Source organism: Podarcis bocagei (assembly GCF_964188305.1).
Source record: "Podarcis bocagei genome assembly, chromosome: 8".
Taxonomy (NCBI): domain Eukaryota; kingdom Metazoa; phylum Chordata; class Lepidosauria; order Squamata; family Lacertidae; genus Podarcis; species Podarcis bocagei.
In genome coordinates, this window is record NC_138133.1 from 17200941 (window position 1) to 17223657 (window position 22717).

General features: G+C 41.5%; 1 protein-coding gene across 4 annotated transcripts in view; it reads right to left on the reverse strand.

Moving 5' to 3' along the window:
- Nucleotides 1-22717, reverse strand: part of CDH12 (cadherin 12) — a 689773-nt gene that overhangs the window by 73741 nt on the left and 593315 nt on the right. For all 4 annotated transcript variants that reach the window (XM_081206312.1, XM_081206313.1, XM_081206315.1 and 1 more), the window contains one exon: nucleotides 2832-2951. In XM_081206312.1, the coding sequence (XP_081062438.1) occupies nucleotides 2832-2951 (120 nt within the window). The remainder of the gene's footprint in view (nucleotides 1-2831; nucleotides 2952-22717) is intronic.

A 22717-nucleotide genomic window follows, 5' to 3' on the forward strand; every position in this document is an offset into this window, starting at 1 on the left:
CACACACATCCTCATCCTAATTTAAAAAGTAAACTCTCTGATTCACACTTGCGATATCATCTTTTGTTAAAACAGGGTATATTTGACAGAGGACACGACCTCTACAGTGCCTGCACTGACAGCGTTATGCTGTTTCCACCTCCAGTCATTGATTAGCCAGGAAGCCAGGGTCTTTAACACTCCATCTGACATTCAAGGAGAGGTTTGCAGGGAAAAGAAATTCCATTTGCAGAAAGGGGGCAGGCAGGCAAGCTCTTTCTTACGTTGCATTCAAGGCACACAATTGGCAGAATTTAGTGCAGAGCATTTTGGTTAAGTCATTGAATTATTAAATACAGAAGCGGGAGTGACATTTCGGAACACAGGGCAAGATATGCAATTAACTGTCATCCTGTCCCAGGAGCATTTATGAGTCCCTCTACCAGCACATCTAGTGGACTCTGAACAACAGCCTGACATTATTGCTTGTCTCCCATCCTCCAGGCCAGACAAATGCCAAAAGCAAGCAGCTGGGGAAAGGCAGGTTTCCCACCGAACACCAATGTTCATTAAAAGTCTGGTTTATTCCAGATTAATAAACATTTCCTGTAGCATCCAAGCAGTACTGCACACATGCTCAGAAGATCCTAGCTAAAACTCATGTGCAGAATATAGCCTACTGGAAATTTGGCTCAGGGTAAGATTAAACCAGATTAACCGGGGGGGGGGATATCACCATGCATTGAGATTTCATATTATATTAAACCTTTTGTCTATGTTTGGATAGCGCAGTAAACTACGCTTTATCATGTTAGGAATGAGCCTGACGTTCATGCATTCTCCTTTCCATTTCCCATTCCAGTTCTGCCACGAAGATGAACTCAGAAGCCTTGCTTGTGCTTTTGATTGACCAAGTTTAGCATTATATTCAACCCCTACACTGTGCTTAATTTTAACTATGATTTGTTGAAAGAAGTCAACTTCATAACCACATACCCTCCGATATTTGTCCGAGGAAATAGGGACATCCTATTCTATAAAAATAATAATATTTATACTCCATCTATCTGACTGGGTTGTCACAGCTACTCTGGCCAGCTTCCAACATATTTGAAAACATAATGAAACATTAAAGAGTTTCCCTATACAGGGCTGCCTTCAGATGGCTCAAGGGTCGGATAACTCCAGACCCCCCCAAAATTCCTCCAATGAAAACAGGGATGTCTTAAGGAAAATCAGGACATTCTGGGATCAAATCAGAAACTGGAATGGCTTCTGTAAATCTGGGACTGTCCCTGGAAAATAGGGACACTTGGAGGGTCTGTAACCCACAGTCTAAAGTGGCTTGTTTCAAACAACCCATGCTTAAAGTAACCACAGTGTATTGCATTGCCATAACACAACCAACTGTGGTTAATCAAAATCAGAAATTAAAGCTTCCAAATGCCTCCTCCTGGCCATGCTGAAGGTGAGGGGTGGAGTGGTGGCACAGAAGCCTGAGGCTTGCCATTGTTCATTTGCATCACAGTAAACCTTTGTTTAATATGTTGGGAGTTGGTCTGCTATATAAGCCACAGCAGAATTCTAAGTCAGATTCAAATTGCAGATGCTTAAATGTACCATCAGAAGGGGTGGTGGTGGGGATTAGTACACAGAAACGTAGCATGTCAGTGTGCTTACCCTCTTCCATGACATTCTAGTTTTCTATGTCAACGGCCCTTTTATACAGGGAAACATTTAAACTTGTGATTCCAGCCCCCATCTGCTGGAAATGATACAATTCAGCAAGATGTGCACCAATTCTGAAAACAGCTCTTATGTTTCAATCAGGGGGCATGGGAATTGTGTTTATTATGTAGCAATCACTATATTTGGGGTGTGGGAAAGGCATTCACAGGGGAGAAGCAACACACAAGAGTTCTCCCACCTAACTTGCAATGAAGTTGCTTAGGATTGCAACCGGAGTCACTGACATCGATAACAAATAGCTGCCAGCTGTTATCTGGTATAAAGCAACCTTCTGCAGTATGTTAAGTGCTGTAAACGATAGGCTGAATTGGTACAATAACTTAGTAGTGGCTTGAAATCAGAATTGTATGGGCTCCATTCTACCTGTGGAGTTATTTTTGTGAGGTGGCACAGATGTGGCAATTTCAAACATGGTAACTGCATCCATTTTTTGAACCTTTGTGGGCAGCTTTGGAAGAATTGTTTATTTGTAAATTCTAATGGAAAGGGACCCAGTCCGCAATGCTTGGATTAATGAATGGCTCAGAATGCAGTTCTCCAGATCTCATGTGCTGAATTTTTCAATGCAGTTCTTGGCACAGAAAAGTAACCAAAGACATAAAAAATAAAAATCTTTAGACATGCATATTTCTGTAAGAAAATACATCCAGAAATGTATTTTTGAATATGCATTTATATGTGTGTTTTCTTTTTTGTGTTATTCGCTCAGGATAATGCCAAAAAACAAACAAACAGAGAACAGCCTTATGAATTAACACATGAGAAACTGGCATGGACTGTGAAGTGGCTGATCCACCTATCCCTTACCATAATCACCTGGAAGCTGCTTTACAAAATTTCCCATATGGAACACTGCCTGTTCATTTCTTTGATAGACCTTTATTTTTATTCAGCAGAGCAATCCTTATATTTGTTGAAGTCTGAAAAGGCAATGCTACTTACCTTGTGCTAATGGGAAACAGCTGGTGCTTTTCCACAAACAATAATACTGTCACCTTTTCTTCCACTGTCATTGGATAAAGACTGTCCAGGTGGACATCTAATCAGTTTGATATTTGAAAGTGGGAAGCAATACGATTCTCCCTGGCAAATATGTTCATTACCTGTCTTGGGATCAATGGAGAAATATGGCTGTCCCTGAAGGATGCTGTAAACCACTCTGGCACTGTTTCCATAGGTTGGGTCATCAGCATCGGTTGCTTTGACCTGTAGCACATATGCCCCTAAGAAAAGGTGAAAAGAGGGGGAGAGAAAATGGTTTCATTTAGTACCGTATTGGCCCAAATATAAGCCACACCTGAATATAAGCCGCACCTTTAAAATTCAAGGGGGGGGGAGACAATACCCAAATATAAGCAGATCCCTTAAAACTCTGCAGGCACTCACACCCGTTCCGTTTTACCATATGTCTGTTTCAGCAGCAATATCGTAAAAGCTGCTGAATTTAAGGTCGTGAATTTAAGCAGCACTTTAACTTTTCACGGTAGGAATTTAGAAAAAAAGGTGCAGCTTATATTCAGGCCAATTTGGTAATATAGTTTCTGGATCTAGTTTTCTGGATGAAGTAATATTCAAGGTGTACACTCAAGGTATGCTTAAAACAAGCTTCAATACAAATGGGTCAAAGCAGATCAATGAGCACAAAAAGAACCCTGTTGGATCAGACTGAAGACCCATTTAGTACAGCATCCCTTTCTCACATTGTCCAACCAGATGGTGTGGAAAGCCTTCAAGCAGGACCGACATGCAAACAGCACTCTCCCAGCGAGGCACATCTCCTCTGATCATGGAGGCAGCAGGTAGACCACATGAGCAGCAGACACCAATATCTTATGCTCTGTTTGTGTTTCCCTCATTTCCTTTGTAAAAGCTGCAGAATGTCTTGCTAACTGATAGGTGCTGGGAGTGCAAACTATTTGAGCCAACGACTGTGTTCTCTTAGGGTTAAATGTCAGAACTTACATGCTGGCAGTGGGCAGGGCAGGAATGAAAGGTGAGTGGGGCACCTCTTTTGTCTCTCTGCAAACCCCTCCCCTCCATGGCATTTCCCATCTTACCACTTGAATGAAAGAAGGCCAAGGAAGACTAGGGCAGGCATAGGCAAACTTCCTACCCTCCAGATGTGACAGATGCATCACGTTCTGTTGAGCAAGGACATTCTTTATTTGGGGGCATTTTTCGGTTTCTGCAAAATCACTGTCGGTCACTGTTTCATCCTATTGTCACCATTTAGGGGTGCTTGGTTAACATTTTGTTAGCATGAGTTGATGGACCCATCATTGTTCAAGTTCCAGCTCCTGCCCCAAGGTCTCCAGAAGTTAAATCTCTGAGTTGGAGGAGGGTGGGCTTTGTTGTCTCTAGTGCCTATACAGTGGTACTTCGGGTTAAGAACTTAATTCGTTCCAGAGGTCCGTTCTTAACCTGAAACTGTTCTTAACCTGAGACACCACTTTAGCTAATGGGGTCTCCTGCTGCTGCCTCGCGGCGGCGGCACAATTTCTGTTCTCATCCTGAAGCAAAGTTCTTAACTCGAGGTACTATTTCTGGGTTAGCAGAGTCTGTAACCTGAAGCTTCTGTAACGTGAAGCGTCTGTAACCCAAGGTACCACTGTACATCTGAATGTGTGTAGATGGACACTGATACCATGTAGTAGTGCACACCATGTCATTTTATTTGCTGGGTATGTTAGGAATTGTTTACCTATTGTAGGGCAATTATGTTCTCCTATTCCAGGCATCCCCAAACTTGGCCCTCCAGCTGCTTTGGGACTACAATTCCCATTATCCCTGACCACTGGTCCTGTTATCTAGGGATGATGGGAATTGTAGCCCCAAACATCTGGAGGGCCAGAGTTTGCCTATGCCTGCCCTAGGGCCACAAATTGTTCCACTGGCTTAACGGCTTGGTGTTGTGTAGGTAGAGGCAGTTAAGGGCTGCTCCTGAGATTGACCAATACCACCTTCCTCTAACGCTCACTAATCTTGCCATGCTTCAACTTCCTACAATATACACCTCCAACCTTTCAACTTGGTATGTGTAGATACTCTGGAGGAGACATCTATTGACAAGTGAATACATTTTCCCAATTGCATTTGGCCAAGCCAAGGTTGGGGTGACAGAAAGGAACTGACTCAGAGTGGTCTATTCAGAACATCATAGAGTTAAAAGGTGGGGGAATATCCCATTCTATACATATTTAAGGAACTTCAGGTGGAATGCAACAAGTGGCATTCGTGTTCTTTAATGCACATGTACATTTCTGATATTCACTAGCTGTGCCAGAGTATAAAATCTGGCCATTCTGTGCTAGCTTTCCTCTTAAAACTGCAGGGTGGTGTTCTTATTATTCATATGGCTGCTCTAAAAATGTAACACTTGCAATGGTAATATTGCCAAATATAGTAGGCTGTCACCCAAAAAAGAACAGCCTGTCCTTATTTCTGTATTCCAGCAAAATCAATCAACATCCATCCACCTTGCTGCCTTGCCCTCAACTTCTGTGCTTTTTCCCTCTCCCTTGAAAGAACTGCAAAGGAGATTTAAGGATTCAGTATATTGCAATTCAGATCAGGAAGGCCTTAGATGCAGACTGCATTTTCCTGACCTGTCATTGGCAAAGCCTTATGACCGTGAAAGTATATGGAGCATCTGTAAAGAGAGATGCTGACATTGCCTGTCTTTTAGGGGAGGGGGAAATTACCAATTATGTGCTGTAAAGATAAACTCCTGAAGTTGATTCCTCCATAAGTAATATGAGAAAGAAATATTTGACCTAGAGAAGAGCTTTTTTCTAACTTGCTACTTTTGTGTCTGGGCTGCTCCTGATAACAGAATGAGCTTGCTGGCTCCATCAATATCTCAGCTGTTAGAAAGAGCATTCCCATCTCCTGCTATACATTCCTGAAAATGTATATATCTTCTCTTTTCCAACTGTCTGAAGTAACATTTTTCACATAAACAGTCCAGCCAATCTGTGTTATGAATAATAGCAAGTCAGGATTTTATTTATACATGTCCTCCACATGTTAGAGAGGGATATATACAAAATGGGAAGAAAATGCATTCATATTTTGTGCAGGCCCATCTAGTACCAGAAATGATATTTGCAAGCATGAAAAATTAGATGTATTTTTGAAAATCTCAATTCAGTTATGAATGAGGGCTTTTTAAAGTGAAAAGTAAACATGTTTCCTGATTGCAAAATAAAAATGCTTTAAGTTATGTTACATTTCTCAATTGTTTCGATTTTCAAACATGAAATCTCATAACTGTTAAATGTTAATAATAATAATAATAATAATAATAATAATAATAATAATAATAATAATAATATCTTTATTGTCATTGCCCCCTCTCAGGGACAACAAAATTACTTGGCTGCTCCATCCACCCAGGTAGGGCACTCCACACAAAATCAAAACAACTATAAAAACACTAATTAAAACATTACAGTATAATACAGCAAGGAAGATTAGATGACTTTCAAAGTCCAGGCTTCCCATTCAGGGCCGAGATCGCTCTGGAGAAGAAGCTGTTCTTAAGACGGCTCGTTCTTGTCTTCATCGTCCTGTATCTCCGTCCTGACGGCAGGAGCTCGAAGAGACAGTGACCGGGATGCGATGGATCTTTTACTATGTCCAGTGCCTTCCTATGGCACCTTGTGGTATAAATCTGCTCTAAGGTGGAGAGTGGGCAGCCAACAATGCTCTCTGCTGCCTTAACAACCCTGCACAACCCCATCCTGTCCTGGGTAGTACAGCTTCCGTACCACACACATAAGCCATAAGTGAGCACGCTCTCAATGGCACAGTGATAGAAGGCAAGCAGCAGTTTCTGCGGAAGATGGTTTTTCCTTAGAATTCTCAAAAAGTACAATACCAATAACCATCTCATGTTCTTGCTAGAATTCTCTCTCCCCACATTATCATTGTCAAATGCTAAGTAATGTTAAAAATGAATGCATGCCAACTATCAATTATGACAAACCATCTATGCTATTTACCAATGTCATATACCATATACCAACTTTTCAAACCATTTCAAGCTATTTTCTGGGAAACCTTGGTTCGGCAGAAGTTTATCAAGGGATTATTCAAGAAGAACAGCTAAACAACATCAGTTGTATCCAACAACTGATCTTCCTCTGCTATGCACAGACAAAATTCAGAAAATTCAAAATTACCAAAATTAAGTGAAGATCTGCAGCTCACCAGCAGAGCTCCATGTATGCAAAAGGTCCCAATCCCTGACATCTTGATGTAGGGCTGGGGAAGAATCATGTTAAAGGCCTTAGCCTCTGCCAGTCAACAGACATACTGAGTTGGATGGACTAATGGCTTATGACAGTTTCTCCCTATGCTTTCTAATATTCAGCATCCAAATCCAAAAAGGGACAATTTCCCCTTTTTTAATCTCTAGCATCAGTTCCTTTCCTAATATTATGAGAGCAACATTATTTGATATATCACTCATCCAGCCTTGGTTTAAGAGACATTTCATCACAATGTGGCATAGGAACACTTTGAACAAATTTAAATGACAAAGAGAACCTGCTTCTAATCTGGCATAACACTGATTGGTACCATGAATCAGATATCAAAATCCTCTTATAGCGCAGTCCTAACTACACCTACTCAAAGGTAAATCTCATATGCATCTCACATACACACATACCATGCATCATACTGTTTGGAGGATAGGAGGCAAGGCTCCACAGGTAAAAATAAAATAAAATTGCATGTTACATCCCTGTCCTAGATAGTGAGAAGGGTAAATCAAGAGAGAATTGCTTTCTAGCAGTCATCTCATTACTTTCATGCCAGAGATACTACTCTGTAATAGCCCCAATCCATCACAAATCATTAAGATTTCTTTCTTCTTTTTCATGGATAGTGGAGTTTGGGGAGGGACCCAAAAATTTTCCCTCCTAATTTTTTTTTTCTTAAAAAGTAACCTTTTTATACAGTCCTGCCATGCTCAAGAAACTCTTAACTTTTTGAAAAAGATGAAAAATCACAAGTGAACCTAAAAATGCCCCCATATAGGAACCTGCTGCCACACTTTGCAGTCAATGCGCATGGTTTTTCTTAATTGCAAAGAAGGTTTTTACAATATTTATAAATTTAGTAAAAAATGCAGATTATGATTATGTATTTACAAGGCTATCTGGAAGTTTAGACAGTCCTCTGGCTTACCTAACATCGTGTTTGCATGACTAAAGAAAATGCATTCGTTCAAAATAGCAGCTAATAGGCTGTACCCAAAATGCATGTTAAAAAGACTTGCAGGGACAGAACAACTGCCCCAAAAAATATTGTAGTGGGAAGAAGCACACAACCTTATTAGCAAGTATGTAAGTGCACAAGGGTTTGGATAACAATGGAAGTTTTCCGACTAAGTTTGCTCATCTTGCATTATCATTTCCATGCTGTCAGTTTGTGTGACTGAAGAGGGGGCAGGAATGCAAAGGCTTCAAGGAAAAAAAAACAAAACACAAATACATCTTCTAGTTGGACTCTTACTGATGTAAAGGAATCGCCGATTGAACATTAGTGTGAGAAGTGCTGAAGGTCCCTGTCTATTCTTAGGTGCCTCCATTGTACTATCCCACGGGTGTGGGAACTTCTGGCCCATGGGTCAAATTGCGTCCACTAGGCTTCCTACTTGGTTTACTGGGCCATTTCCCCCCAAACCACACCCACCTGCCCCACACTTGACATCATACATAACATGAGGTGGGGAAGGTAGAGAATGCAGTTTGATCAGTGACATGTGTCAGTTGCCTGTTGGAGATAGGTTGGGCAGTAATTTTGGGCTTCCTAGTTTACTGCCGTGGGACGCGGGTGGCGCTGTGGTCTAAACCACTGAGCCTAGGGCTTGCCGATCGGAAGGTCGGCGGTTCGAATCCCCATGACATGGTGAGCTCCCATTGTTCAGTCCCAGCTCCTGCCAACCTAGCAGTTCGAAAGCACGTCAAAGTGCAAGTAGATAAATAGGAATTGCTCCAGCGGGAAGGTAAATGGCATTTCCATGTGCTGCTCTGGTTTCACCAGAAGTGGCTTAGTCATGCTGGCCACATGAGCCGGAAAAACTGTCTGCGGACAAACGTCAGCTCCCTTGGCCAGTAAAGCGAGATGAGCGCCACAACCCCAGAGTTGTTCGTGACTGGACTTAACTGTCAGGGGTCCTTTACCTTTACCTTTAGTTTACTGCCACTTGAGATGGAACAGTAAAAAAAAGAGAAGCTCGGTCCAAGCCCCTCCAAAGTAGGCCTCCGATTTTAATACATGCCACGTAAACAGCACCATCATTTGGCCTTTGGTCAAAAAAAGCTTTGATGAGTCTCTTCTTGAGTCTCCACCCTCCATCTCCAAAATGCAGCATCAGCTTCAAAATATCCGAAAAAGCTCCTCAGCAGAATGCCGCAGAGGGGTGGAAGGGCTGTCACACTTAGTTTGAAGGGTGGGAACAGAAATAGATGGATGCCCAGCATTTGAACATTAATGCAGCTCGACAACCGTAATGTCACTCAGAACATGCAGCACTCATGGCCATCAGCCCTTGCCTTTCAAAATCGGTAGCATCATCCAAAGACCAGGCAGAACAAGAGGACAGCCATGTGAAACACTTTCAAAGCCGATTTGCATACCGACTGATGCGTGCTCCTGGGTGGCTGTGTTGCCTTCAGAAAGCCAGGTGTGTGATAAAGAGACCTATGCATAGCATGACAAATGACCTCCCAGAAATTGGACATGACACGAGAGCTCAAGGAGAAGCTTGCCATAAAACCACGATGGCCACTCTAATATGCAAAGCTTCCGACATGCTGCACTTCTCATAGATTAGCACTGTGCACGACAAAAAGAATTGCAAGTCTCAGCAGCAGCTCGGAGTAGGTCAGAAGGAAACAGAGGTGTAAAGTAAATGGGATTTGTTTCTGAACAAGCCGCACAAAGCAAGAAAAGTGACACCTCTAATTGCTTTAATTGACTAGTGGCCGGTGTGAGAGTGCTGCGCTATCTGATACACAAAACACTTTCTAATAAGAGTTGCTACAGAAATTGAGCCTAAAGAGGTAGTTTGAAGCAAATCTGGAGTGGCTGGGTGCTAAATACCTAAGAAATTGCAGGTGCTAAATACCTGAGGAATTCTGCGGACTCTAACTGAATTGCAAACAAGGAGAAATCTGACAGGAACAAGGAAGCTTCTCCCCATGAAAACAACAGAGGAATTTCAGAGCCCCAAAACTAAAAGCCCCAAATAAGTTCAAGAGCCAGTGACATTTCTCACTGAAGTCTTGAACCTCTCTTTTTTTAATTATCTTTTTACATTGTATTATTTTTTTCTACTAACTTGTTACTACAATTTGGAGAAGGGACTTTTAAGATCTAGCTCCGTGGTTGTTAATGTATTCTGGTAACAAAAAGGCCTCTGAGAATTAAGACTTTATATTATCTCTTACAATCAGCAGTGTATTTCATTGAAAAAATGATGATGATGATGACGATGATTTTTTTTTTTAAAAAAACACTTATATTTGAAATTTTGCACCAGAATGCCAAGTAGCCAGAAAATTCTTTTAATTGTTTTAAAGAAAGACACTTGGAGATTTGTGAAAATATACGTGCTTTATAAAGGATTTTGAATCTATGTGCTATAGATATACAGTTATTGCAAGCCCCGAAAGGTTAGTGTGACTTACAGTCTTCCCTAACCTGGTGTACTCCACATGTTTTGGACCCCCAACTCCCATTATCTCTGACCATTGGCCATGCTGGCTCACGCTGCTGATAAGAGCATTTTCTGATCAGTTGTCATTAGGGTTGCACTAGACATCTGTTCTATTAAACATGGTTATGATTTTCAGATAAAATGCCAAATCCTTTATAATAAGGAATAGAACAGGAATACCAAGATACTCTCAAATACTACCTCAACTAGTGTTGGAGCAACAGCCCAAGCTCCTTCCTCCTCAGCAAGTCTGGGTTTATGCTTCATCTTCACTCCAGCCCCGTGAGCTGTCCATGGTTCTGAACAATCACTGGCAGCCATACACCTATGCCATGCCTGGCTAGGACAGCTCCAGAGAACAGAAAAGAACCTACCAAAATATTCTCCTTCACAGAACTATTAAAAGCCTCCTTTGGTCACAGATATTTTATACCACAAATGAACTTATAATTAACTTTGTATTACCTGCCTTTCAATTATTCATCTTCAACATATGTTTGTGCCAGTCGGAGAAACCTCAGCAAGTAGCCTCGTTGTTTCTTATAACTTGTTCAGTACTACCCCTTTCCCTTTCCCATCCCCATTAAGAATAAGACAAATTGTCAAGGAAATAGGGAGTGAAAATGTATTGAGCTATGAGAGACATACCCCACTAAAAACTTTATATTCTACCCTGATTCTCAGAATGTAGCCATAATATCACAACCTCCTTTGCTTCAAACTGTGAGAATTATAGCACTGGCTATTAGTATCCCTTTACTACACAGAAATTGACACTCCTCCTCATAAGAAACACAGGGTTTCCTACCTTCAGACGCTCCACATCAAATCAATACAATGTCTGGCTTTTATTTCCTCAGTCATAGCCTTCTGTCACCAGGTGGCACTATTTTCCTTGCAGGCTTCTGAACTAGATTACAAAAGGTCCTTAATTCTTCCTCTCACTCTGCATCAACACATTTTGTACAATTGTGGGCCCTATGTTGACTTATTTTTATTATTGTTCATCACTATAGTCTGGCTCTTCAACAATATTTTTAAGTGTCACTAGGTCCCTCTCTCAGGCACACTTTGCCACCTCCTTGAATCATAGAATCATAGAATCATAGAATCATAGAATCATAGAATCATAGAATCATAGAGTTGGAAGAGACCACAAGGGCCATCGAGTCCAACCCCCTGCCAAGCAGGAAGCACCATCAGAGCACTCCTGACATATGGTTGTCAAGTCTCTGCTTAAAGACCTCCAAAGAAGGAGACTCCACCACACTCCTTGGCAGCAAATTCCACTGTCAAACAGCTCTTACTGTCAGGAAGTTCTTCCTAATGTTTAGGTGGAATCTTCTTTCTTGTAGTTTGGATCCATTGCTCCATGTCCGCTTCTCTGGAGCAGCAGAAAACAACCTTTCTCCCTCCTCTATGTGACATCCTTTTCTATGTGACATCCTTAGCTCTTCAAGTAATGATTATGTCAAGCTTATTCATTGATGGTTTGCAGGCTGCGACTTGGAGAAGGCACTTTTAAGATTCCAGTGTCATCCTTGCTAACAGTGCAAAAAAGTTTCTTGAAGAGGAAAAAGAGGCATGCCTCAAAATGGTACTGAAAAAGGAATGGAACTTTAATAAAAAATATATATTGCCCCAAACATCTTGTGGATTGCCCAGAAACTTTCCTTGTGGATGCAATAATTCAATTTGTTGAGATATTTTAGATCAGGGGCTACAATGGTTTTTCTGCTCATGGGCAGAAAAAGGTGACGCTGTTGTGTGCATGACATACACATCCTGCAGTCAAGCACACAGAACAAACTATTCTTCCCAGCCTGATTTTGGTAAGGGGAGGGGACACCAGACATGCCAGGGAATGCCTCTATGGCAAAGCCTGTTCTAATGTTGTCTTACGAGAATAAATGTATGAAATGACTTCCTGTACAACTGAGAAATGCTTCTATTAAAATGCATGCAGGACCCCCACCTATCCACAATTTCTGGATCATGGTGTGGAGAATTGGGGGTGGGGGGTGGGGACAAGCATGGTTACTGTTGGGAGCCAGGTACAGGCAAAGGGATCCCTGACCATTAGGTCCAGTCGTGACTGACTCTGGGGTTGCGGCGCTCATCTCGCTTTATTGGCCAAGGGAGCCAGCGTACGGCTTCCGGGTCATGTGGCCAGCATGACTAAGCCGCTTCTGGCGAACCAGAGCAGCACACGGAAACGCCTTTTACCTTCCTGCTGGAGCGGTACCTATTTATCTACTTGCACTTTGACGTGCTTTCGAACTGCTAGGTTGGCAGGAACAGGGACTGAGCAATGGGAGCTCACCCCGTTGTGGGGATTCGAACCACCGAACTTCTGATCGGCAAGTCCTAGGCTCTGTGGTTTATCCCACAGCGCCACCCGCGTCCTGGGAGCCAGGTAAGTCTTCACTAATCCTGGAGGGACATTCCACCATTTTAGGGATAAATGATTGAAAAGTACTTTGCTAACCTACCCTAGAGCTAGCCACATGAAGAGGTATCCTTGAATATATCCTTGCTCTTAGTTTTGTCTTAAATAATTGAAAGTATACTTAGCAGCTCACATGTATTGTAAATAAATCCCACAGAAAAGCGTAAGGACATAAGGAGAGCTTTGCTCAATCAGACTAAAGGCCCATCTAGTCTAGCATTGTGTGTTCACAATGGCCAAGCAGGTGCCTATGGGAAGCTTGTAAGCAGAGTATGAGCACAATAGCATTCTCTTAGTCATGAGCCCAATAACTGGCATTCAAAGTCATATTGCTTTTGTTCTTGGTTGTAATATATTACATTCTATTTTATTCATTTTCCAATAAAAATCTTCCAATTATTAACAAATCAGATCAAATCAGATCAAATCAAATCATATACATTATTGCCAATTATAAATTCCATTAAATAATTTCCAGGGATTCCCCATGTCCTGGTTGTTTTCAAAGTGTCCATGTTTGCAGCCCTCACTACGTCTTGTGGTAAAAAAAACCATAGTTTAACTACTTGCAGTGTGATGAAGTACCTCATTTTGCCTGTTCTGACCCACCTCCTTAACAGTCCAATTGTTTGTTAGCAAATCAAATACTAACCTGTGTGAGTGTGTTTTTAAAAAAATTACTTGACTCCTTCTAGAGGTGCCAACTTGGGTAAAATATTGGGGAGGGGACAAGTTAAGTCCCACCCTGCACAATCGATCACAAGGCGTGGCACGCATACACCATTTTAATGGCAATGTCCATCACTTTTTTTGGGGGGGAGAGGCAGCCCCCTCAAATATTTTATGGGGGGAGGGCAAAGTGACCTCAGCCCCAAGGAGTTGGCTCCTATGACTCCTCCATCTTTATCCCTTTAGCTTTTTTTTTTTAAAAAAAAAAAAGCAGGGGCATATCAGTTCATTTGAGGGTGCATTTTACATGTGAATTAAGAGGACAAAATAACCAGTGGAATACTGATTCAGGTTTGGGAATCAAGTTAGTTAAATTCAGGGAGAAGCATCAACCAAGATCCATTGGCTTGCATTTTGTATTAATCTTAGGGTACTGAAAGTGAATTAATTTTTTTTCTTTTAACTTGAAGAGAAGACTTGTCAGCATAATTTCAGTCCCCTTCTTGCCTTTCAAGTGTGAGTCAAGGAAAAGGAGATATTGATGGTTCTATGTTTTAGATTATTATCATATAAATCTTCTTGGTTTTCTTTTATGGTTTGCACCAAAGGTGTAAAACTTATCAAATGTATTAGCAAAAAACTCTACTTTGCTACGCCAGAGCAAATCCACTTAAACCTCAAATAAATACGGAATCAGATTTAAAACAAGCAGAAGAATATCTTTTCTTTATGAACTTATGAACAGAACGTACAGCTTGAACAAAAAGGTTTAAGTAATATCAAAACTTTTTTCAAACTTAGTGAACTTCTTTCATAACCAAACTTTATGATTCTTTAAAAACAAAACTATGCTTTATTAGATTTGCACTAATTTAGCCCACAATGAACCTGAAGCTCCCATGCTTCTTTGCATCTATTCCCATGGGACAAATGAGCAGTTCAGCATGGCAAGTTTTAGGGCTGACACCTATCTGCACTTTCAATGCAGAATTAGGATGTTCCTCCTGTTCACTTGTATTAGCATCTAGAAGAAGATGGAAAGCTCCCAGCCCTGGTAAACCAGACAAGCACCATTGCTTAGAGCAGGGCCCCCGGGCCCCCAAATGTTGCTGGGAATTGTAACCATTGTCCCTGACCATTGGGTCTAAGATTGCTGAAGAAGATGGGAACTGTAATCAAGCAAAATCTGGAGACCCAAGGTCCCAACATCTGGAGACACTGTGGTGCAGAGCGTTTCCGAACATACCCACTCATCTCTTCTTTTTCCTTGAAGTTTGGGCAAAAGGCTTTTTAGTTGCTTCACCTTGCTGTAGTCTATGGTCACAGGCAGATTAGGGTAAACTTTGCTCAGAAACTGAGATGAATGTTTGTGTGTATGAACATTTTACAATGTTCCTGCACTGAAGGAGATCTAGCTTTTTGAGGGGTACAGGAGTCTCCTAACAAACCACCCAGAATGATTTTATGTAATCTGGTGGGACTATATTTGTTACGCTTCGGATTTAAATGTCCAGTGTTCATATCTGCAGCCCCACCACTTACACTGAGAAGGGCAGATTGGGGGTGGCAGTGGCAGGAATAGTCAACCACTGGCCTTTCTTTTTGAAGGAGGATAGAGACAAAACACTGTCTGTAACATAGCTGCATTGACATATATCTAGTGAAATATCAGAATGGCAGTAGGTGTGCACTAGGGTGGGAAATCAATCAGTTTCAGTTTCTCTCTCTTTCACATTTCCTCCCCAGAACAAAGTTCAGTTCTCCACATTTTCACATAAGTTCTTTTTAAGTCACCATGAAAATTCATCAGTGAATTTTTCAGAATATTCATTTTTGTAAGCTATTTTTCCTGATTTGCAAAGCAAAGTAATTTTTCTAATGTAATGCATTTTTGTATGCTATTTTCACTAATATATCCATTTTCATGCACACTTTACCCTAGTATATGCACGTTTGTACACATTGCATGGCTGGAGAATTGCACTGCAAAATTTGGAGAAGTGTATATTTCAAAGGATGGCTTGCTTTGGTTTGTGCATTGTCTTAAAAAGTGCAAATTAGGCATGCTTGCACTTTTGCACAATTAGGTATGACCTGAAATCCCCACCCCTTGTCAGAACACATTTCTACACCTCAATATAAAACTCAGCTCAACTTTAACACCATTTTCCAGCAGGCTTGGAAAAACATGCAACACAGTGAATACATTCTCTTCCCTTGAGTATTGGTATCTCAGTGAAAGCTTGGTACATTTATGATGTAATTCTCAATGCCATGTGTAAACACCAAGACTACGCCTGTGCTAATGTTATTGGGGAGGAGGGAGAGGCAAAATCCATTGTAAAGAGATATTTGAAGTGTGGCCTCTTGGGTTGTGTGCTTTACTATGCATGTATATTTTAATCACTGATTTATTGTGTTGAGTTTTAAATATTTGTAGTTCACATTATTTGTATTAATGGATTCTTGCCTTTTTATGCCTGAATATTTTCTAAAGGAAATTGTGAAAGTGTAGCAGACTAAAAAAAAATGAAAATCAATCTTTGCTAATGCACTGAGTAATGGAAATGTGTCATTTTGTATCACATCCCTCCCCAGTTTTCAGAACTTTAAATGTAACAGCTCTCTTTCCAAAATTATTGGCATATGCTGTTGCAACAAACTATGGGGCCAGCAAGTGAATGATGCATGACTTCACTCTAAACTTCTAAAAAAATAAGAAAAGGAATCTTGTTCATGTTAGGAATGAGTTTCATTATTTTCAGCAAGCATGCTTTGAAGGCTCAAAACATTATTTTGAAGAATGGCTGTGGAATTAAACTTTCATTTACTAAAAAAAAACTTTAATAAAAATGCAAATAATCTTTTTAGTTAATATGTCAACAGTGGTAGAGCATCTCTTTATAAACATTATTTTCAATTAGTGGAGTCATTATAGTCAACATTAAAATGACAGCATAACTGGAAGGTGATACATGAACTAAGTCCCTAATAAGTTAGGGGGTGAAAATGAACCAAAAAACAGCACAGCACCACAAATCTTAAATAACATGGCCTGGGTCCAAAGATGAATGTAGGCAGCAGAGAGCTGTGTGCTTACTGCAACATGTCAAGGTCTCTCTGTCCCTGAGGAATAGATGGCCAAGATTTCCCAGCTGCACAGTACTGAACATCCATTGGGGGTGAGCAGGGATAGTGGTCACCCAGAATCTGACTCTTCACTCAACACAGCAACAAGGAAAGCTTAATAAATGCCCTTATGTTTTGCTGCGGCAATTCACGTCTCTTCCTCACTTCCAGAAATTTAATTGCCCAAGCTATATGTTTGGAAAGACACAGCCCTAAATCCTCAATCTATGCTTCACATTGTAATTTGGACTGTGGGGATTAGATCACCACAGGCAGGTAGCATGGACTACAGGAAATACTAACATGGCAAGCCATCTTGTAGCAGCTCCATCTAGCATAGCATTGTCTCCTCTGACTGGCAATGCTTCACAATCCTTTTAACTGCAGCTACCAGGGACTGAAATTGGGACCTTCTCCATTCAAAGCATGGACAGAGCTCTGGTCCTGCTTCCTATCATTTAAAAGAGGTCATGTATGTCTTTTGGAACCCCAATGCCAAAGGCAATTTAAATCACGATACTTCCCACTTGCTTTCAAAATATGTATGTATGTATGTTGTTTTTGTTAAATTAAATTTGTATACCCCCTTCATCCAAAGATCTCAAGGCAGTTCATAGCATAAAAAAAAATCAATATAAAAACACAACATAAAAGATAGAATCATAGAATCATAGAATCATAGAATCATAGAATCATAGAATTGGAAGAGACCACAAGGGCCATCGAGTCCAACCCCCTGCCAAGCAGGAAACACCATCAGAGCACTCCTGACATATGGATGTCAAGCCTCTGCTTAAAGACCTCCAAAGAAGGAGACTCCACCACACTCCTTGGCAGCAAATTCCACTGTCAAACAGCTCTTACTGTCAGGAAGTTCTTCCTAATGTGTAACAACATTAAACATTAATGTTTAATGATAACAACAATTAATGTTTAAGATAACAACAAGAACCAAACCAAACCAAAAACCTCATCTTCTACAAAGAAATTTTAAAAGACATAGAATGTTGATCAACCAAAGGTCTGTTTGAAGAGGAATGTTTTTACCTGATGCCTAAAAATGTATAATGAAGGGGCCAGGTGAGTTTCCCTGGGGAGAGCATTCCACAAATGGGGAGCCAATGCAAAAAAAATGGCCCATTTCCGTGTTGCCACCCTCTAGACCGCTCGTGGGGGAGGCACACAAAGAAGGGTCTCAAATGATAATTGCGGGGTCTGGGTTAGTTCATATGGGAGACGTGCTCCTTGAAGTATCACAATGGGTCAATAAGAAAAGGCACCTGAGAGAAGAAAACATTGGAATCCTTCATAGTTTGAAGAGGAAATACGGTGTAATGATGTCCATGGAGTATTTTACAATTTTCAGATGTACTCCTCTGACATTTTCAATGTTCCCCTGAAATGTAACTTGTGGAGCAGCCTTTTGAGCGAAGGCAGATCCCCTGGCTCATGGCAGGAAATAGTTATACATTTCAAAATGACTGTTTTGGAAAACTGGATGCCCCATATTAAAGACGAATGTTGACAAGTTTCCTCTATTCTGTGTTTCTAAACAAAACAAGAGAGCCTTGTGGGGAAGGAGATCAGCCAACAGCCCGGAGGTACCTTTGCTTCCATGTACACACCCAGCTGGGCACACAGCTGCCTGGTGGCGGCCATCTGGGTGTGTCTAATTAGAAACTGCTTGGAATAGGCACTCACAAATGCTATTAAGAAGAGGTTAGGCAGCAGATGCAACTCAAATCCCCCCTGGCTGAAAGATAAGGCAGCCAGAACCAGGGGATCACCGGGTAATCAGGATATTGTTATTACACCTCCTGGTGCTTTCCTCCAATGAAATATTCCTTTAAAAAGACCAAGGATCACTTGTTCTTGGAATTTACATAGCGTCCTACAGAGACAGATGATTACGGAGAACAGGAAACATAACAGCAGCAAAATGGCACACTGCAATATTATACATAATGTATTGCATGCTGGCATGCCATAGCTTAGGCTAATGTGGTCTCCCCCGCTTTGTCATTTTACACCCTGCTTTTTAAGGTTGCCTTGCCTCATTCTTTTCTGCTCACTTCATCTGATACCTAACATGTAATTTATTGTTTTAGACCGCCATTCCCCTTGGAATTTTTTTAAAGGTGCCACTGTTTGTTCTCCACAAATGCTGAAATTCCAAGTATTGCTGACCAAACAACAACAATACAATACGAAGAGAGGGAGGGGAAGATTTCCAATGCAAATTCTAAGTTCAGCTTCATGGAACATGAATTATTATTTCTTTCCCCTCATCTCCTCAGTGTTTAAAATGGCCTGCACTGTGATGAGCGAAGGCAGCTGGGAGTAATGTAAGGTAGCAATGACACAATATGATGTTTAGGTGGTGGCGACGGGGCAACCAGAATGCATTTCTCTTGTGCAGTGCCAGCGGCGTAGCGTGAGTTGTCAGCACCCGGGGCAACGCAAGTAATTTGCGCCCCCTAACCCGGGGCAAGGCACGTAATTTGCGCCCCCCCTAACCCCTAACCTGCGAGTTGCCGCTGGCGCTGCCGCCCAAACGACGCCGCTTGCCCGGAGGAGGGGGGGGCAGAGAGGCGAGGAAAATGCAACGGCCCAGCAGCTGCAGCAGCAGCAGCGGAGGCGGGGGTGTGAGGTGGGGCTGCCTGGCGGGACCGGACGAGCACTGAGAGCCGCTGCCTGCCGGACGCCTTCAGCCCGGGCGCGCACACAGCTCGTCGGTTCCGCGAGACATGCGGCTCTGCTACAGCCTGCGCCCGAGGCTCTTCGGCGACTCCGGAGGCAGCGAGCGCGCCCCCCCCAGATGTTGCGCACGGTGCGGCCTGCCCCCCTGGCACCCCCCACGCTATGCCACTGTGCAGTGCCATCAACATCTTTCAGGGCAACTGCTGCAGTCAATCCTGCCTCACTGCCTGTCCAGCATAATCCCATTATTTTTTAAAAAATCCTGCCACAGATTGCATAGGGTTTCTGTATGGGCATCTATTGGAGAATTAAATTTATGGTGTAGAACTACCTTTATGGGGATACTATAACCACTCCTGTGCCTATATCCTGTTCACCCCCTTACATGCAATCTCATTCATATTCATAGACAGGGCTTTTTTCAGCCAAAAATCACTTGGGACTCAGTTCCAGCACCTCTCAGGTTGGCACCATTGCAATTATAAGAGAACAAGTGAGGTGTTCATGGTGAGTTCCAGCACCTCTTTTTCTAGAGAAAAAAATAGCACTGTTCATAGCCTTATGAATGATGGGAGTTCATATAAAAATATTATTATTAGACCATTCATTGGGTGGGGGATGCCAGGAAGAACCCCCCCCCCCCCAAAAAAAAAGCAGAGCGTGGAAAATAGAAATTTATCTGAAAATGTTGGAAGAAGGCTGCCACTTTCCTTATTTAATCTCATTGAAAAGTCCCCCTCCCAATTCTCTGGATTTTTTAAATTGAGAAAAGAAAAGAAGGGGGAAAAAGAAAAAAAAAGAAACGAAGCCCTGTAACACTCATTTACTCTGTTTCTAAGCAACATGCTGATTGTATTTCCTGGGATACCTTGGGAATAATGCCACATCACATCACTCCAAAGGCCTTCTGAGATGTATGACTGGTGGGAAGAGGCACAAGGTTATCATTACAGCATCCTGCAGGCTGCATTTCTTGATGAAATCCAGAATCTCATCCAGAAACAGCCCCCCCCCCAACAATTTTGGAGATATCTTCCCTCTGATAGCAGCAGAAAAGCAGCCCCCATTTATTGGAGGGGGGAGAGTACTCAAATATCACTGTCACAAATATACAGTCTAACAATCAGCAGTCTAATTAGCAGTCTAACAATTAATTACCATTACTTTAGTGCTGTCACCTCCCTCTGCTGCACCCTTTCCTAACAACAAACTCATCTAATCCCTGGTTCAGAAGTAGTCAATGCAGTACCCTTCAGATATTTTGGTCTACAGTTCCCATCAGACTCAGACAACCTGGCCAATAAGGAAGATGGAAGTTGGAGTCCACAACATCTGGATGTCATGATGTTGGCAACCACTGCCCTAGGTTTATTGCTGGCTGGACTTTAAAAAATAATAATCAACAATTAGATTGTTTATCAACACTCCTTAGAATGTCCACTGTAGAATGTCTAAGGAAATCACAAGATTTTGCCAACAGTAGTGTTTTAGTGAATCTGAGGGTATCCTTGGGTGAAACACCTGAGAAATCTGAGGAGAAGACTAAACAGATTGGATAAAGCAAGCAAACCTTTTCAGTGGGGTTCCATGTACCCCTAGACCAGAGGGAAACAAAGCTCAGTTTCGTCACACTTAGGCTGTTCTTTAGTTTTCTACCAACACTCAAAGTTGGGGATCTCAGTATTGTTGGTCTTTTAATCTCAGTACACTGAGATTACGAAATTGCATTCACAAGCACTTGACACCTCAGGGAGTTTTGCTTAGGGGAGGCCGAAAAGGGTGCATTTTCACCACCATAATGACAGATCCTATAGAGTGTGATCTTGTGCCATAGGTCTCAGTAAGAAAGCCTGCCAGTAGCTGTTTGCTTGCCAGTTTTTAAGAGCTCTTGTAATACACTTCATTTTTGTAAGTGATTCTGCTGAAGTGTGTATTGGCACCATCCACCTCAGCAATATCTTACCCATTGGTATTTATAGCCATCGGCCACAAACAAGGAAGGAAGGAAAAGTGAATAGAGTTCATGGCCATTTGTAACAGCAAGCACCAATGTGTTCATATCACAGAAACTCCTGGCAATGAATGAGAGATGTCAGAACAAATGCATCACAGCAAGCGCAAGGACTCTGGGGGAAAGGAAGAGAAATGTAATGGCAGGAATGGACACATAAAGAATCACCCACATGGGAGACAGCCTGACCAATTTCCAGTCACAGCTTAAAGCAATCACTCAGAAGAATATGGGAAACATAAAAAGGAAATCTGCAGTGATGGATTAATATACACACTTTGATATTTACACAGGAGCCTCAGAAACAAATCAAAGACAATTACCAGACCACACATGTGTAATTAGCCGACTTGCCAAAACATGCCTTTTTAGCAGCACATACGGAATGGAGCTTGAATGAAGAATAGAACTGCCTCTCTCCCAATTCATAATGCATCCAACACTGGGTCACCACCTAAAGGTAACTGGATCTCATCATAGGTTGCTAGGCCAGTGGCTGTTTGCAAGTTGGAAGAAAATAGGCACAAGCCCAACTGGGAATTCAGCTCCTCATATAGCTGAATGTGTCTCTACCTGTAGGACAGCTTTGACCTCCTCTAGAATATGGAGGCTATTATTTCACCACATAACAAAAGAGGAGGGATCATGTTCTTACTGTGAGAATTTTGAGATACTGGTGATTTGCAGAATGGTGATTATCTTGATATTCAGTGGTGCAATTTAGGTAATTTTAATCTCTGAAGTTAATGGTCTGGTGGAGGAAAGGAAGTCATAAGATGCTTATGTGGATAGCATATCTTACTTCAAAACGTGGTAAGCCAGCTCTGCTGTGTTTGAGGACTTTCCTGGTCATTCTTCTGAGCAGAGACCTGGATGTCTGCCCCCAGTGTCCTTCCATAATGACACCACAGTTGATATTATAGTGATATTATAGTGAGGAACTGATGAAATATTTATGTTGATATTACAGTGATATTATTATATAGTATGTTATATATTATTATTATTATTATTATATTATTATTATTATTATTATTATTATATTATAATATATTATTATTATAATATAGTGATATTATAGTGATATTACAGTTGATATTATAGTGATATTATAGTGAGGAACTGATGAAATACAGCAGGAATGGCATTTCTCTTTCTATTCTTTCTAGTAATTGCCAGACAGCAATCTATGGGAAAGGCCTGGGAATATCATTTGTCACAAAATCTAACCTTTCCAAGCTCTGTGGTAAAGGAAGCATCCATTGCTTCGAAGCCTTTGCTATTAAGGAACACATATACT